The sequence below is a fragment of the Anopheles arabiensis genome, chromosome 3 (genome assembly GCF_016920715.1).
Source record: "Anopheles arabiensis isolate DONGOLA chromosome 3, AaraD3, whole genome shotgun sequence".
Lineage (NCBI taxonomy): Eukaryota > Metazoa > Arthropoda > Insecta > Diptera > Culicidae > Anopheles > Anopheles arabiensis.
The window spans coordinates 20664762-20682215 of record NC_053518.1 but is presented as its reverse complement, the minus strand read 5'-3'; the positions used below and the strand labels follow the sequence as shown (position 1 = coordinate 20682215).

The 17454-nt window shown below is 45.5% G+C and overlaps 2 protein-coding genes across 9 annotated transcripts; one reads left to right on the top strand and one right to left on the bottom strand.

Annotated features, from left to right (window-relative positions):
* The first annotated feature begins 319 nt into the window (after nucleotides 1-319).
* On the top strand, nucleotides 320-15447 carry LOC120904495 (putative inorganic phosphate cotransporter). Of its 8 annotated transcripts, none has more exons than XM_040314524.1 (7): nucleotides 320-436; nucleotides 794-928; nucleotides 8698-10039; nucleotides 13339-13667; nucleotides 13743-14618; nucleotides 14696-14846; nucleotides 14924-15447. In XM_040314524.1, the coding sequence occupies exons 3-7, from the start codon at nucleotides 8704-8706 to the stop codon at nucleotides 14983-14985; spliced, it is 2754 nt and encodes a 917-aa protein (XP_040170458.1). In that variant the 5' UTR covers nucleotides 320-436; nucleotides 794-928; nucleotides 8698-8703; the 3' UTR covers nucleotides 14986-15447. The 8 variants fall into 8 exon arrangements, with proteins under 8 accessions (XP_040170458.1, XP_040170457.1, XP_040170459.1 ...); XM_040314523.1 differs by having other exon boundaries at nucleotides 8695-10039; XM_040314525.1 differs by lacking the exon at nucleotides 8698-10039 and having other exon boundaries at nucleotides 323-436.
* Nucleotides 15220-17355, bottom strand: LOC120904496 (phosphatidylinositol-glycan biosynthesis class X protein). The gene is made up of 4 exons (XM_040314529.1): nucleotides 17089-17355; nucleotides 16737-17015; nucleotides 16463-16646; nucleotides 15220-15708 (listed from the first exon to the last, which is right to left on the bottom strand). The coding sequence occupies exons 1-4, from the start codon at nucleotides 17211-17213 to the stop codon at nucleotides 15550-15552; spliced, it is 747 nt and encodes a 248-aa protein (XP_040170463.1). The 5' UTR covers nucleotides 17214-17355; the 3' UTR covers nucleotides 15220-15549.
* Nucleotides 17356-17454: the final 99 nt, after the last annotated feature.

The window sequence follows — 17454 nt, the reverse complement described above, 5'->3', positions numbered from 1 at the left end:
GACTCAGCAAAATTAAACAAAAAAAAACAATATGTTGTTACAGACACACACACACACACTGCTAGAATGCAACGCATACACGTTCACAAACGCGTTGTTGTGCACTTAATTCGAACAGTCGATTAAGTGGCCGGTGGGAGAACTTTGAAAGCTGCTCACGCTTCTCCACGCCAAGAGAGGATGGTGGAGGTAGCACCCCCCTCCCCCTCACCTTGTGGAGAATGGAGTGATGCCCACAGCCCCGCAACACACACAGGTGTAGTGGTGCTGCTAGTAGTGGACCGGGCGGCGGGTTGGCCATTTCCATCGAGCTTTATCAGGCTCGAACGATCGATTGTTTCTGCATTCTATCGGGTGCCTCCGTTCAGTGCTGAGGTGCCACACAGCGCGGTTGTGTGTCGGTTGTGTCGGGTTTGGATTTTCGGAGTACCTGCCAGTGTGTATACACTTCCCCTGTACTGTCGTGTTCTCGTCAATGAGGCTGCCGATGCGGGCTCGTCGCGTGCTATTGTTGGTTACGCGCAGTTTTTTGTTGTTGTTTTAGCTCAGAGCTCAGCACCAAACGTAAAATAGCTCATCTCACATCCGGATGCATGCCGCGTGGGGGGATTAACTATTCGCATCAGACAGCAAACCGTAGCTCCCTTTTTGTGAAGTGTTGTTGGGTGTGAAAAACGCTAGTAACGAAGCAAAAACGATGTGTAAACTTTAATTTTTGCAAAAGCAAAGAGAAGATAAAGAGCATTAAGTCTGCTTGGTAGTTTTACAAGTGTTTCAAAATTCCTTTTTGTAGTCAGTAAAAAGAGTAAAAGTGCAACAATGGTGTCGGATAGCAAAACAACAGCGGACGGAAAACGGTCCGAAGTGACGAACGGGTCAGCGAAAGATTTGGAGCAGATGAAAACGTTCGCCGGAGAAGGAAAAGCGCGTAAGTAGTAGTAATAGTGCCCTAATACTGGAGTCCATTTCAGTGTGTACCATTTAAAACTTCATGGAAACGGATCATGCCATAAAGCTATAAATGAACTCGTACTATTAGTAACGTGCCTTTAGTTACGATGTATTACTACGTACCTGCACGATAAGCCGTGTGAAATGAAGTTGCTTGGGACAAGTGTTTTACATTCAGCTATTTATATAGCACTTGAGAATCACAGCGCTGAGAATTTTGAAAGTAAAAAGATATTCTGGTAATAAACCTGGATCTAAACTATTTATGGAATGCTTTTGTGTTAATGTGGACGGAAACCGTGAACAGAAGTGCATATTTTTTCTAAAGTTAGGCTTTTATCTATTCTCTAACCTGTTTGTGGCAAAAATGACGGTTATCAATGTATTGTATTTCTGAAGAGATGTTACAATGAATTTTGATATTTTGATTTAAGAATGATAATGGATAGACTAGAGCATTTTAATGCCCAGTCAAGGATGCATAATGACAAAAAGAGGCAAATTATTCCAATTCAGATTAAATGAAAAAAAAACCGACGAAAATTAAGAAAATTAAGCAACAGAATGAGACAGTTGAAGTAATTGTCCTTACATTAACACTTACATTTGTAATACAGCCTAGTTTCCTTTAATACTGTAAAAAATAATGAAAAAGCATATTAAAAGCAAAATAATTAAGTCTGCGTTAAGCGATCCTCAAACCTTTTTAGTTTGTTTTGGTTCTATGCCATTTTTGTTCTAATTTGCTGTTCCAAATTCTTCAGATATATCAGTAAAAATGGCATTATTTTATGATAGAAAAATTTAATTTAGATGGTAAGATAGATAATGCAGGTTATTATTAATTCAGTTTTTATAACGATTGGTTTGAGTTTTTGATTTTTAAAATTATTTTTTCCCCGATTTTTTCATAGCACTTGGAACATTATTTTAAATATATCTATACTTCGATCACTCTCGAATGTGTTCAATTGATAACATTTTAAATTCAAAAGATTTACTTAGAATAGTGTCTCACCATTGTTTTTACTTCTGGACATTATTATTGATTATTATTAATTATTTATACATTGGAAATATTTATATTTTTGAGTAATAGACAGCAAATGAAACAGTTGATGAAGACATTCCTTTCAAATGCATGGTTAAGGTTAATGTGTTTTTTAATGAAAATAAGAACAATTTATTGATTTAATTAATTTATAAGCATTAAGTGAAATGACCTTCAAAAAATGCAACAAAAAGATTGATGCATAGAATGCTTTTAATTTCCAATACATCGTGCACTTCTTTACAACCCACACAATCGTTACCGTAGCAGTAAAATCAGCACACAAATCACAATCACCGGTAGACCACCATAGCGAATCCGAATCGGTCCCAACATAATGCACCATAAATTCAACCCTTGATGTGTGTGCCGCCGACACAAGCAAATAAAACAGTAAATTAACGCCCGGATGGATCACCAACCGATTAAAACCGCACAGGTGTCTGGTGACCTTCCCGGCTGGTCGGACGGCGCTACTGCAGAAGCACAAAAACGCAAACAAAAACCCTCTACTGCCGGTCCTTAACCTACGGCGGTATCTCCCGTCGCCAGAAAGCGAGCACTATTTGCAAGCATTTTATCGTTCCAGTTGCAGCCATTCTTCCGCAATATTGTGACCGATCAACCCGAACGATGAAACAATAAACACGGCGGTAACAGGATTCGCCGGTACCCCGGGCAAGTCATTCCGCCCCGTGTTGTTGATTGTGCAGAATCCCACATTCCTACCCTGCGCGAAGCGAAGAGGGGAGCGAACTGTGCAGCGCAGAAAACGAATCCTTTCCAAAAACCTTGACCGTCCTTGGACGATCGCGCACTTGTCTCCCTCTCAGCAGACAGGCGCCCAAAGAACTCCAAAAACAAACCGAGAAGCTAAAAACCAAAACAAAAAGCCCAACAAACCAGCAGCGAAACCACACAAACGGTGCAATCGGGACGAGTGATATGCTGCTGTCTGTCCGGTTCCTTCCCGGTTTGCGAAACTTTCGCTGCAACCTGCTGAAAAGGTGAAGGCCTCATAGCGGCCACCACCAACCAAAGTGGCTAAATATTTGAGCGATCACCGTACGCGTGAATTCCTAACGTGCCCCTTCGATGTACAAAAAAAAACGATCGCAAGATCAACGCCAAAAGATCGAGAGTTGTTTGTAAACAACGTGCAGATTTTCAGTTCCGCGCGGAATTGCGCGCGCGCGCGCGCTCACTCACGATGGAATTCTATTATTTTTCAATCATACCCTCCCCCCGCCTATGGGGAGCTGCTTTTTTTGCACACTCTTTTGTGCGAAGGTTATCCCAGCGTAAGGGTGAAACAAGGTGTCGAACCACACACAGCAAACCTGTTCGGATCGCTACGAATCAAGCGCAAACGCCAGGTGTCGCAGGCACGATGCCTTTTGCCCCGTTTTGTACCGAGCGTTTGCTCCAAAACTCGATCGTTGTTTGGTCGTCGTCGTGAGATGAGATCTTAACCCGAGAAAGGAAATGCTCGTGCTGTACTGTCGCGAGATCTAATATCCGGAGACATCTAGAGACGGGCGGTACGCGATCGCGATCGTCTCGTGTTGGGGAGAACGAACATGAACCTGCGCGCGCACGCTGCCTAAACACATCAATCAAGATACACGGGATGGGAAGTTCCGTTTGGCATTTTTGCAGTTGTTCGATTATATGCGGTTCCGGTGGCGGTGAAGTCTGATTTATGATCTGCATGTGATCTTCGCGCGATTTTTCCTCCCCCACTTTAAAGATCAGCTCTTGCGACAAAGACGCTGTACGGGAACACGTGCGGAAGCTTTTGACAGTCAGTTGGAGAGACATGTCGGAACATTCCAGTGTGGGGAGATGTGGAGGGAGAGCAGATGACTTTATCACAACAATGCCCTCCCGCGCCTGCGATGCTGATCGGACAAAGACGTTCTTGACGTCCGGAGGGATTAGCAACGTGTACTGGCGGATTTTGTTGTGTGCGCTTGCTAATGCTGCTGCTGCTGCTGCTGTCGTCTCCGTCTGGCAGCTTCAAAAGAGCACGCTACTGAGCGAGATTAGAGTGTCAATTTGCATATGCCACTCACGGAGCAGGTTGAAAGGCTTAGCGGGAGTGACATTTTCGAACTGATCGTGTGCAAGAATGTTGCAGTTCTATTTTCCGTATTTTCTAAATACCATCCAATTATCAAACCATAAATCACTTATTTTAAAACTACTTTTCCCAAACACCTTGTCCGTGGATTGTGTAACCGGGTTAACCAGAGCCTGAGTCCGGTGGGGCATGTCCTCAAAGCAGTCCTTAATCCACTTACAAACCACAATAAGCTACATAATCATAGCGCCCTCTGGCTCTCTCGGCGACTGATAACCCATCGCATTCGAGTACCATTCGAGTGCCGAAGAACGAATGGGGCGACCCAATCGAGCCGTAATCAATCAGGTCGATGCGGTTGTAAAGATAAACCGCCAGGGCCGTGGCGGTTCCGAGAGGGCTCCCCAATCAGGCCAGTTCATTAGACCACCCGACCCCTAAGCGCCAAGTGGACAAGCCAGGGATAAACGCAGACTGTATTGTTCGATCGACACTGTTGGGGGCTAAACAACGCGAACAACCGTTGCCAATGGTGCCCGTTTGTTTGCTGATTTGTGTGCCTCCAAGTGGCGCTACCAAGTGTCACCGACATTAGTGTGTGCGATCATCGGCTACATATCTTCCAACAAGTCTGTTACGAAAGGTGGCGGGGAGAAGAAATGTTTGAACGGGCCCGCCAACGCAGAACACGTCCACCGGCTGGCAAGGTGGTCACGTTCCTTCCCCCCTCCTGCTGTACCGTGTAATGGAGCGCGTTTTGTGAGCGGTTTATACACTTCCGGTCGTCAGTCAGGGAACGATCATGCGGGCCGGCAAGTGCGTCATGGCGGCGTGTGATCGATCGAATACACATTTTTGCATCCGTTTTTGGAACTGTTTCGTTTCGTTTTCGGGCGAGTGGGCAAGTGGACATTCGTCGTGGGATGGCTTTTAACCTCGGGTGGCAGGAACAGGGGGGGGGGGATGCATTGTTTTCGAACCCGTAGCAGGGCACGTACAAGTTCAAGGAATGGATAAATGTGTTCGAATCCATGGTAACAATGAAGGCTGAGCAGGAAAATTAAGACATTCGATGGTAAAGGGTGTTACGACATTCCAGCAGAAACAGGGGTACAGGGTGTCATTCTTGTTGATGGTTGAATTTTGTCTCACAATCAATTGATTTTTTCCACTTCTTATGCCTGATATGATCGGTGTTTTATTGATTATTAGTAAAAATAATAACCAAAACCAATTCGCCTAGTAATCTTCTTCTTCTATTTGGCGTAACGTCCTACGCGGACATACCGGCCTTTACAGCCTATCGAGAATTAATTCATTATCACGCAGCTGGATAGTCATCAATCCTTGCTACGGGGGGTCCATTTTAGGCTTGAACCCATGACGAGCATGTTATTGAGTCGTTTGAGTTGACGACTGTACCACGGGGCCGCCCAAGTAATATTTTATATGAGATTTAATTGAGGATTTCCAACTAATATCGAATCATTTTACAGCAAACGTTGGAGTTTTTTATGTTTGTGTTGTGTAATTATTTTCATTCTATTATTAAAATAAAAAAGGCTCGACTTTATTAAAATTATGTTTTTTTTTTTAATGAAAAGTATAGGTCAAAGTAATTTTATGAAAAGATATGAAACATGCGTTGAAGATCGTGTCAAATATAGAGAATGAGATATTTAAAAAATAGAATTTACAAAAATCAGTTAATCAGTTAATTCTAAAAAAATATAAGTTTTCGTCAAACTTTGGCCCTCAGACATCAATTTTCGACTCTCAAGCACCTATTTTTGTCTGTAAGTCAGTTTTTTTTACTCTTGTAAGAATCATGATACATTTACAAGATATTTGAGCAGATCTATGGCAACTGCTGTACAAAAAAGCAACAAAAATCGTGTAGTTTCATGAATTTGAATGAACAATTAATGAAATTTAATAACTTCTAAAGCCAGTTTTTACACCTCAAAATCATGCCACAGCTTTTCACACTCCATTAAAACTTCCAAAATTGGCATTATATTTGTTATATTTTAAATTATATCAATGAACTTGTTAACTACTTTACATACCTTCTATTTTGAAACACTTTTTAATATAAAGCAATTCACAAGTCAAAAATGGTTGCCTTAGAAGCAATTTTGACACACTGTGCGCCTTAGGAATTGAAAAAATGTGCTTTAGAGACACAAATAATTGAGTTAGAGCCAAAAGTTAGTCCCAACTACTGTATTATACACAATCAGTCAAATATTAAAAAAACAGAAAAAAACAGTAAGAGAAATAAAAAAATGTAATAAAAGTTACAAAAATAAAAGAATATGGTGCAAAACTACGACAACATGAAGTAACTTAATTGGTGGAATAAAAGAAGATAGAAACCAGACCGTTCTTTCTGCATTGCAAAACTATTGTAGCAATCCAAAACTATAAAAAAGCAGTAAATAAACCATTAAATACACAAAAAAAAACTACATTGACCAGCATTAATGTTTAATGCAAACAACTATAACAAAATCCTGCAAGTAATAACAAACTTTTGATAAGATGAAGTATCTCCTAAAGACATAAAGATCAATACAAGTGACATTGCAATATTGTTAGCCTGATTAGACGATCGATCACATCACCCATCAGCAATGTACTTCTACTTCACTCCGCCTTTGCCACGACCCACTGAGAATCTGCCGAGAACGTCCTTCCGTGTCATTCTAACTACAATCTTCGCCAGTACTCCCGGAGCCTCATCGGCACAGTCATCTCGACGCGCTTTGTTTGTTGTTTCTGGCGCGCATTCGACGCTATCGCACGGCGCGTCGCAGGACACATTTTCAAGGGCAAAACGGTTGGCGTCCACCACCACCAAAGGGCGTTGGTCACGTTTCGTAACTTGACTTGCTACTCCACTTAACGCCGGCCGATCTCCGCGCTACTGCCGAAGCATCCGTGGTCAAGTGCTCCCGATGACTTGTTGGAAATGTTTTCAAACTCCGCAGTGCGTAGCGATGTGTGTTTGAGCCGCATTACAAACTTTACTACCAGTTTCTCAGTTTCCCACCCGGCCCGGTTTCTTATCGATCAGGTTCCAAACACACCTCAGAGGGGGAGGGGGCACCGATCCCCGATGTGTGTTGAGCGGGAGGGATTTGTTTGCAGTTTGATTTCTTCGACACACTTCAGCTGTACCAGGCTGATAAGCATGCATGGAGGTTTTTGGGGGAGGGGGTGTTTTTATCGATCGATTGATACTGGGAGTGGGGGAGATACATTTTACAGTGATGCAATGACCATTCAGGAAGCGGTCAAATATGATTAGTCGATTGGAAATATAGAACAGCGACACATTCGATCAAGTGCAGCCGGAAGCAACTGGACCGTTCTAAACCATCGCCATGCCTCGAAATCGGAAAGATGAAGGTATCTTTAAAATAAAATAGCCTAGCATTATACTCTACCATTGCCAAACCATTTCAAGTGTCAAATAGAAAGGAGAAAAAACTGTCTCGTGTGTTATTGAGCCGCATTGAACTGGAAGTGTTTTATGAAATTGTTCAGAAAAAGTATACCAGCTCACAAGGCTCGTAAATGTTAGATAAACGTGAATTACTATCATTGGGGAACAAAATTACCAGTAATGAAGTGCCAGAAAGAACAAAAAACGATGTAAAAACCTCCAAAAGTGGTATCTTGGGGGATCATTTTGAAGATCAGTTAGAAAAAAGGCCTTTGTGTATGCAAATTATAAGCAAAAACTACCGTTTTTGCATGCTTACAGAAGCACTCCCAGTGGCCACATTGCCTTTGTCTGCGTGTGTGAGTCAAGATTGTGGAGATTTTTAGCAAATTTGCTGTGCGCAACATGATATCGCCCGTGGCACCGCTCCACCTGTTGTTGGCGTTTGATAACACCGAAGGATATCGTCGCTTAAATCGCGCACTATTTATGAACTATGCACAATTGGGTGCTTGTGTGTGATGTGTGTGTGTGTGTTTGCTGCTATGAGGTTAGCCGATGTTGGCATTGAAATTTGTGTCACAAGAAAATTTTGCTCAAATTTGCCCTCCCATTAAGTTGGCAGTCGTTTATTTCACAGTCTCCCCAGCACTCTATCGTCCCTTTTCCCTTCGGTGAAGTAGAAGTCCTTCATATCATTAGCTTTATCACACACGCACACACTGGGTCATATTTATGCATATTTTATGCCATTAACATTTTGTTATGGAGGCGTTTTAGGGCGAATTACGGAAAGTGAGTCAACCTGCGTATACAGTTCGGCTCCGACTGGCTGGTCACTCAGCGAGCCGAGAGGCCACTCAGCACGATCGAAAGGACGATCGTGCTCTCTTGGATTAAGGCGGCCGAGCGGGACGGTCACACACAAAAAGGGCTTAGGAGTAATAAATTATATATATATTACTGTTTTGTTTTAAATAAGTACAACGTCGTTTTAGCAAAGCCCGACAAATATCACAAAAGTGGCGACGAGAAAAGTTAATGTGATCGTTTCGTGTTGTAAAGTGCTGACCAAATTTTAATTCGTTTTTTGTTCGTTTTCTTCCGTGTCCCGCTCACACACCATACACCCACACAATTGCGCCACCACGTCCCAAGAAGCGCAAGATGAACCCCGCTGATGCAACGATGGATTTAACGACGGAGGAGGAGCAGCGACGTGCATCCTTAGGCCGGCCGGGATTTTTCAACCCGGCGGTGATGCAGCAACCCGGAACATCGCAGCCGCACGTTCCCTCCGTGCACGAAGTAGCGTTCCATCATCAGGTGTCCCCAAACGGGCACCTCTATCCGCCATCGCAATTGGGACCCGCATCAGCGCAGCCGGTATCAGCGCCATCGCAATTTGTGCAACCGCCATCGCAAACGGGCTCAGCTGTAGTGGATAACGCCGTACTCCTGCAAACGCTGAAAATGATGCAGCAACAAATGACCCAGCAACAGCAGCTTATTAGTAAAATAATGGCCCAGCAAATAAGCCAGCCCGCATTTACGCCAAATTTCAATCCAGAGCAAGCAACGGAAGCATTAGCCAATTCGATTATGGAATTTCGGTTCGATCCTGAAGCTGGCATCACCTTCAGAACATGGTTTTCCCGGTACGAGGAGCTGTTCAACGAGGATGCTTGTCGGTTAAGTGATGCAGCAAAAGTGCGACTTCTTTTAAGGAAGCTAGGTGCAGCCGAGCATGATCGGTATTTGTCGTTTATCCTGCCCCTACGTTCAAGTGAATTTTCATTCAAGGAGACGATCGCAAAGCTCGCTGTGCTGTTCGACGTGCAGGAATCCTTGATAAGCAAAAGGTACAAGTGTTTGCAGCTTACAAGGAAACCTGAAGAGGATCTGCTTACCTACGCATGTCGTGTAAATAAATCATGCGTAGAGTTCGAGCTCAGCAAGCTCGACGAGGAACAGCTAAAGTGCCTCTTATTCGTTTGTGGATTAAGAGAAGAACGAGACGTCGAAGTGCGAACCAGATTGTTGGCGAAAATCGAGGATCGAGAGCAGATTACGTTGCAGCAACTGTCAGAGGATTGTAGTCGCATTGCCGCACTAAAAAGAGACAGCGCAATGATACAAGAAAATGAACGGCAAGTACTCGCATTGCATAACAATAGTAATACAAAAATATTTAACAACCATACTAAAGCTAACAATTCGAGTTTTCAGCACCGGCAATTCCCCAGAAGAAATAATGTCCAAAGATATGATAAGCAGCGTCCTCCCGCACGGAACACCCAGCCCAGCCGACCATGCTGGCTTTGTGGCGATAGACATTGGGTGCAAGACTGCGAATACAAATCGCACACATGCCAAGATTGCGGAATAGAAGGGCACCGAGAAGGACACTGCAATACCGCAAGTCGATTCGGAAAGTTTCGGCACAGCCCATCAGCGGAGGCTAAAATCGTCACGGTGAATGCTTGTGCAGTCGCAGTAAACCGTAAGTACGTAAACGTGCAAATAAATGGGAACAATGCCAGGTTGCAACTCGATACGGGGTCCGATATCACGATCATAAATCGACCCATGTGGAAAAGCTTAGGAGAACCTTTATTAAATGCATGCGATATAAGAACAAAGACAGTGTCAGGAGCTAACCTTCACATAGACGGGGAATTCGAAGGAATTATTACGGTTGGAGGAATTACGAAAACAGCCACAATACGGGTAGCTCGCGTAAATCTTTTATTATTGGGTGCAGACGTAATAGAATCATTTAACCTGGGATCGTTACCAATGAATGCGTACTGTGAATCAGTTTCAACAACGACACCAATTGCTAAAAGCTTAGAATATCCCAGCGTTTTTAAAGGATCAGGCAACGATTATTATTTTACAAACGGAACAACGACTGCTACATAACAAAAAAAAAAAGAGAAAATGGAATATATAAAATGAGATGCATAAAAAGGAATATGATAAAAAAGGAAACGAAACCAATATAATAGAAAGTAACGCATGCTTAAAGGAAAGTTGATCAACAATAGTGTCGTATAGACCACAGCTTGCACGTTTCATGAAAAAAGGCGATCTATTTTGTTTAAAGAGAGAGTGGGTAGCAATCCCCATGTGCAAAAGAAATGCCTAAACGAAAATTTATCAAGAATCCAAAAGGAAAACAAAATAATAGCGACAGTTATGGTCAGAATCCTCCACTAAAAGAAAAGGAATGTAGTACATGAGCAACACAATCAAGCAAAAATACCAAGTCATAATCAATTAAATAATAACCATACAGCACGCATCTCGAGCATTTACAAAGCGCAAACAGATTACGGCCAAAAAGGAAAAGGTATTGGCAGAAGTAAAAGAGCACTCTAACACAGAAAACACTTTAAAAGAAGGCTGTTTGAAAAAAAAAAAAACAACAAGTTGTATAAACAAGTGGTCTTGCAGCAACAACAAAACGGCATCAGTGGTTGCTTCAGCGCATCGTCTACGCAAATATTTAGAAGAACGGCAACCGCACGTCCTAGAAAGCTGAAATCGGGTACAGGAACCACGACGTTCTTCTCGCAATAGAAGATTGCCCAGTCGGTTCGAGGTGTACCGTACATTTTAAGAGAGGGAGATGTTATGGAGGCGTTTTAGGGCGAATTACGGAAAGTGAGTCAACCTGCGTATACAGTTCGGCTCCGACTGGCTGGTCACTCAGCGAGCCGAGAGGCCACTCAGCACGATCGAAAGGACGATCGTGCTCTCTTGGATTAAGGCGGCCGAGCGGGACGGTCACACACAAAAAGGGCTTAGGAGTAATAAATTATATATATATTACTGTTTTGTTTTAAATAAGTACAACGTCGTTTTAGCAAAGCCCGACAAATATCACAAAACATTTATTACCGGCCAACATTATCTACAGGTGCAGGTTTCGGTGTAACCTTTGATAATGAAAAAAAAATATAGAAATGACAACATAACAACAGATTCAACACAAAATTTTATTTTTCGAAGCAAACATTTTCAATTTTTCTTTAAATAAATAAAAAAGAATAAATGTTCTATTTTTTTTTTCTTTAAAACAATTCCTCAATAAGCCAACAATCGCCAAACGATCATTTAGTTTAGTGTAATTACCAGTGATCGTAGTGAATCTAGTGCAATCTGCACTATGATAAGCGCCACACGTGTACATGTGTTTTGTTTTTTTTCCCACCCTTTCTACCACACCCGGCTGTTACATCGCAACGGCCGTTCTCTTTATTACACCCTTGTTTTAGGGTTGTAATGGTGTATTAAAAAAAGTCACCGACATGAGATTATCGACTTGTGAGAGGAAAAATCGGGCCCATAGGTGTAGTAAAACGTTAAAATACTGTGTAATTTTTTGTACAAAAATTAATTATACTATAATTAAATTTAAAAAAAATAAGAATGTTGTGCTAATTAAATTAGTCACACTCACGCTGTTCCATAAATAGACAATTATAAGGGCAATCAAACACAAATAAAACTGTGCTAGAACAGGAAAGAGGTTCACGGTTTGTTTATCTCTTGATGAAGCAGATGCAGACCTGCTGATGCATTAATGCCAAATTAAACAGCTTCATCGCCGCCTCATCCCTTAACGACCGCTGATTTACACTTCCACTGCAAGAGAGAAGAGAGAGTAAGCAGGAAGGAGAATGTTTTCGCACGCAATTAGCACGTGAAAGAGCGAAAGCGCTGCTTGTTGTTTACCTGTCTGCACTCTACGGCAGCGAAAGAGAGATAAAGAGAGAGAGCGCGCGCGCACGCGATGGCTTTGTGCAACAAACCAACGCAACAGGTAAAATCTCCGTTGCCAAGAGAGAGAGAGAGCGAGAGCGAGCGTGTGTACGACGGTTGTGTGCGTGCAGGACTGTTTTTTGTGTGTAGCTGGTTGCCGCGTCAGTCATGCGTGTATGCGGCCGAACAGCTGCTGTGTAAAATAAACACACCAAAAGGGACGGTAACAGGGGCACAATTTCTATCACCAGGCCGAGCAGATTCGCAAAACACATCGCCGATGGTAGTGGTAGGAGTAGTGTAGTGTAGCAGCAGCACCAAACACAGAAACCGTGTCACTTTAGTTCGTGATTTGCAGCTTGTTGTAATGATGGTGGCTTAGTTTATTAGTTGGATAAAAATGCACCGACCAAAGACGTGAAAGTGTTTTTTCGTGCGGCAGCTATCCCCTCCCCACCCTCGGGGGGCACCGTGCATCAATGTAGTGATTTGAGCAGTTTTCTTTGTTGTTTCTGTTCCACACTGCTTTTGTGTTCTGTGTATCGTCATCATGCACTGTACATGAGGCGCGTTCTCCACCGGGCACAAACAGCTTTATCATTTGCTTTATTAAACCTCCCACCAATGCCCCCCACTCTACCATATGGCACGATAGTGAGAGTGGGCTGACCGCCATACACGCGCGCACACCCACCGTCCCATGCATTTCCGCTGTAGCAACGCAAGCAACGCGAAGGCTCTGCATGACCAGCTAACGCCTGCCGCGTAACGCATCGTAACGTGCCCAATCGAATCTTGTAACGGCCCTCGCACACACGGGGTGCTAGCAATCGAACCAAAGTAAAACCGCCACAAACACAAACGATGCCATTCTGCTGTGGTTGCTGCGGTGACGCCACGTCCCGATACGAATATCGCCCGATTGGATTTCCACAGCAACGTAATGCCAGTGCTCTCGCTGCATCTATTTTTTTTAAAACACCCAGCAGCGACAGCCTACTAAAATGCCAGCTTTTCTTCCTATCGTTCCAGCGAGCGGTTTCGGTGCGCGCCATGTACAGACGCTGTTGCTGTTTTTCGCCCTCACCGTCGCGTACGCACTGCGCGTCAACCTGTCCGTCGCGATCGTGGCGATGGTCGACCGGAAGGCGGCCAACAAGGACTACGAGGAGTTCGACTGGGACGAGGAAACGAAATCCGTCATCCTGAGCAGCTTCTTCTGGGGCTACGTCGTGACGCAGATCCCGGCCGGCCAGCTGGCGCAGCGGTACGGGCCCAAGATACTGCTGCTGTTCTCCATCGGCGTCTGCTCGCTGCTGGCCGTGCTGACACCGTTCTGTGCCCATGCCGGTGGTGCAAAGGTATGGCGCTTTTTTTGGCTTTCCTTTGGTTCCCTTTTTAACGCTTCCTTTTTTTACTCCTCCTGTGCTTTACAGGCAGTGATAGGGCTCCGGATAGTGCAGGGCTTAAGCCAGGGCTTCATCTTTCCCTCCACCCACACGATGCTGTCCCGGTGGGCACCGGCATCGGAGCGGGGCCGGCTCGGCACGCTCAGCTACGCCGGCGCCCAGTTCGGCACGGTGATCATGCTGGCCGTCAGCGGCGTGCTGGCCTCCTCCAGCATGGGCTGGCCGAGCATATTCTACATTTCCGGCGCGGTCGGAATGCTGTGGTCGGTGGCGTGGTTCTTCTACGGCAGCAACTCGCCGGCCGACTACCGGGGCATCGCACCGGAGGAGCGCGAATTCATCGAAAGCTCGTTCGGGCCGCAAGATCACAGCAGGCGCATCGTTACACCGTGGGTAGCGATCCTAACGTCTGCGCCGATGATTGCGCTGACGGTTGCGCACTGCTGCCACAACTGGGGCTTCTGGACGCTGCTGACCGAGATGCCCACCTTCATGAAGGAGGTGCTCGAGATGGACATTAAAAAGAACGCACTGCTGTCGTCGCTCCCGTACCTGGTGATGTGGATGCTAAGCTTCGTGTTTAGCCCGCTGTCCGATTTCCTCATCAATCGGCAGTATTTGTCACGCGTGGCCAGCCGGAAGCTGTTCAACACGATCGGGCTGTGGGTGCCGATGGTGGCCCTGCTGGGGTTGGCGTTCGTGCCGAAGGGTTCGTCCGATCTGGCGATCGTGCTGCTGACGCTGGCGGTCGGCATCAACTCCGCGACGTACCTGGGCTTCCAGGTGAACCATATCGACCTTGCCCCGAACCATGCCGGCACGATGATGGGCATCACGAACTGTGCGGCCAACATCATGTCGATCATTGCGCCGCTCATCGTCGGGCAGGTGATATCGGACGCGGTGAGTAGTGTTTGGACGCGTTTACATTCCCGTACAATCAATTCTTATACTGTTCCCGATCGATTGTTCCCTTCCAGACTGATCCTATTCAGTGGCGCCGAGTATTCTACATTGCCGCCGGAGTGTACTTCTTCGGCAATCTTACCTTCATCATCTTTGGCAAGGCTGACATTCAGCCCTGGAATGAGCCAGAGTCGCCTATCCCTCGCACCGTGTCCAATGCAAACGGTAAGCCCTTTCCCATTGGCGAGCGAGCCTTTCCCATTGGCATTGGTATAATGTTTGATTGACGCTCTTTTTTTCAGAAACCCAATCTGCGCGAAATGCCCACAACACGGACGGTAACAACGCGAATCACAGCGATTAAAGGCATCTCGCGGGGGCTGCTCTTGCTAGTCCACAACACAAATACGCTCGCAAAACACAAACCGCCCAATCGTCAAATCGAAATATCATTCCGAGGAAAGGAACTGAGTAGAGACGGAAGTGGATGGGGAAGAACATTACTTGTTACAGTCATATCATTTAGTATTAGATAAGGAGAAACAATTGCAAAAATGGGATATTACACTACCGAAATCCTAAAACAGAGAGAGCGAGAAAGAGATGGATGTATTTTTTTAGCAAGCAAAGGCCTAAAAACGGGCCAAAGAGATGCATAAAAAAGGGAGTTGAAAAAAATAACATTTTGCTAACATGTTGTTTTTTGTCATCCCCTTTTCGCTAGCTGTACGCCCTCCTGTACAGCATCCGTAGAAAGATTGGCTATATTTATAAACCGTTATGCTAATGATAGTAATAATGATAATAAAAAAATACTGAAATACGATCAAATGCATTTGAAAGCTAAATTGAGCCTGGCGAACACACGTGTGTGTGTGTGTGTGTGAGGTTGAGGCATGAGATCGCGACTTTGGGACTGCAGAAAGCTTTACAGTAGCTTTTTGTTCACTTTGCGTCCCACTTTAAGAATGACGTAGATCAGATACATGCTGCCGATCCAGCTGACCAGGATTGTGGCCGGCAGCACGAACCCGTACGATGCACTGTTTCCCACCGGAATCAGGACACTTATCACCGTGGGAAGGTTCTGCAAAAAGAAGAAAGTGTCGTCATCAGACATGCAGAATAGTGATGGGTAAAGTTGGCAAAAATCCGGAGTCGACTCCGATCCGATTCCGATAATTTCGGAATTGAAAGAGGTAAGTCCGCCCAGCATTATCCGGAGTCGTTCAGAATCGTTCATAGTCGTCCGGAGTCGTTGGAAGTTGGAGTAGTATGGAGTCGGATGGAGTCGATGGGAATTGAAGTCATCCGGAGTCGTCCAGAGTCGTCCGGAGTCGTTGGGAATTGAAGTCATCCGGAGTCGTCCAGAGTCGTCCGGAGTCGATGGGAATCGCAATTATGCGGAGTCGTTCAGAGTCGTTCGGAGTCCTCGGAGTCGACCGGAGTTGTCCGCAATCGGTTGGAGTCGGAATCGGCCTTCGAAACAATGGCCTGTATACGAAGTGCACACGCAAAACACAACGAAATGAAATGCCTGATCCCAAGTACATTGCACCGGACGGCTCCTGTTGACTCCGACCTACTTCGATTCCGGTCGACTCCAATCGACTCTGGACGACACCGGTCGACTCCGGACGACTCCGCACGACTCCAGGACGAATCCAGATGACTCTGGACGAATCCAGATGACTCCGAACGACTCCAGACGACTTCGAACGACTCCGAACGACTCCAGACTGAACTAGTGATTCGGATTTTGCCGGCGTCGGATCGGAATCGTGGTTGTGCTCCAATCCAACACATCAACAATGCAGAATGCTTCAAATAGCAACACCTACATTGAACTCCATTTCGTCCCACTCGCACAGCTCGGCCTGGTGCAGCTTGTCGTAGTCCTCGATCTCCGAGCTGTCCGAACAGGGCAGCGTTGCCTTGCCCACCGTTCGCAGCGGGTACTTGCTCGCATGCACATTGCTGCAGCGCACGTACAGGGTGGGACTTTCCACCTGAATCCGCTCGAATCTGAAAGCAAACAGAGCGCAACGGTGTTTTGGACAAACATTTGCACAAGATAGCGCGGATAGGTAGGGTAGGGCGGCAAACACTCTTTACTTGCGTGTGGATGGGTCGTGATAGCGGAAGTGGATCGGAAGCGTGATGTTAATTTCGCGCCGCACCGATTCGTACAGGTGCACGGTGAAGGGGTCCGACTTGCTGGCCGGTTTTTCCACATCGACGTACAAAGGCACGTAGCTGTTGATTTTGTGGAACCGCTTCAGATCGACGAGCTGGTCCGTGTTGACGTAGATGGCGGCCGGTAGCTGCTGGACGAGCAACAGCTCACAGGACATCCGCCCGATGCCACCGAACCGAAGGCCGTAATGAATATCACTAAAAAGGGAGGGAAAGGGGAATGAGAAGAAATGAGTTTCGATTTATGAACACTTTGCGCTTTCTAGCTTACCGATGAAATCCGCTGTTGTGGATGGCAACGTTCAGGAAAGCGCTCAATGCTACCGCCGCCGGGGTGAAAGCAAGCAACGCCAGTGCCGCACTTATGGTGTAGATTGAGCTAGTAGTTGAAACCATTTTAAGCAAAACGACCGTGCCTGTGGGAGCGAACTAAACGTGACAAATGCCAACAAACAGGCAAACTAAACGATCCATTCGCTCCAGAATCACCGAAGAGTGGGCGCTGCTCGTTCTGCTGCCGACTGGTTTGTTTACTTTTGCTGCCTGCCAGTGACAGCCGGCGCATTGCTGTCAAGTGGTGTCAACTGTCAGCGGGGGGTTGTTTATTTTGGGTTTTCTTTTCTTTGCGTCCTCTTTT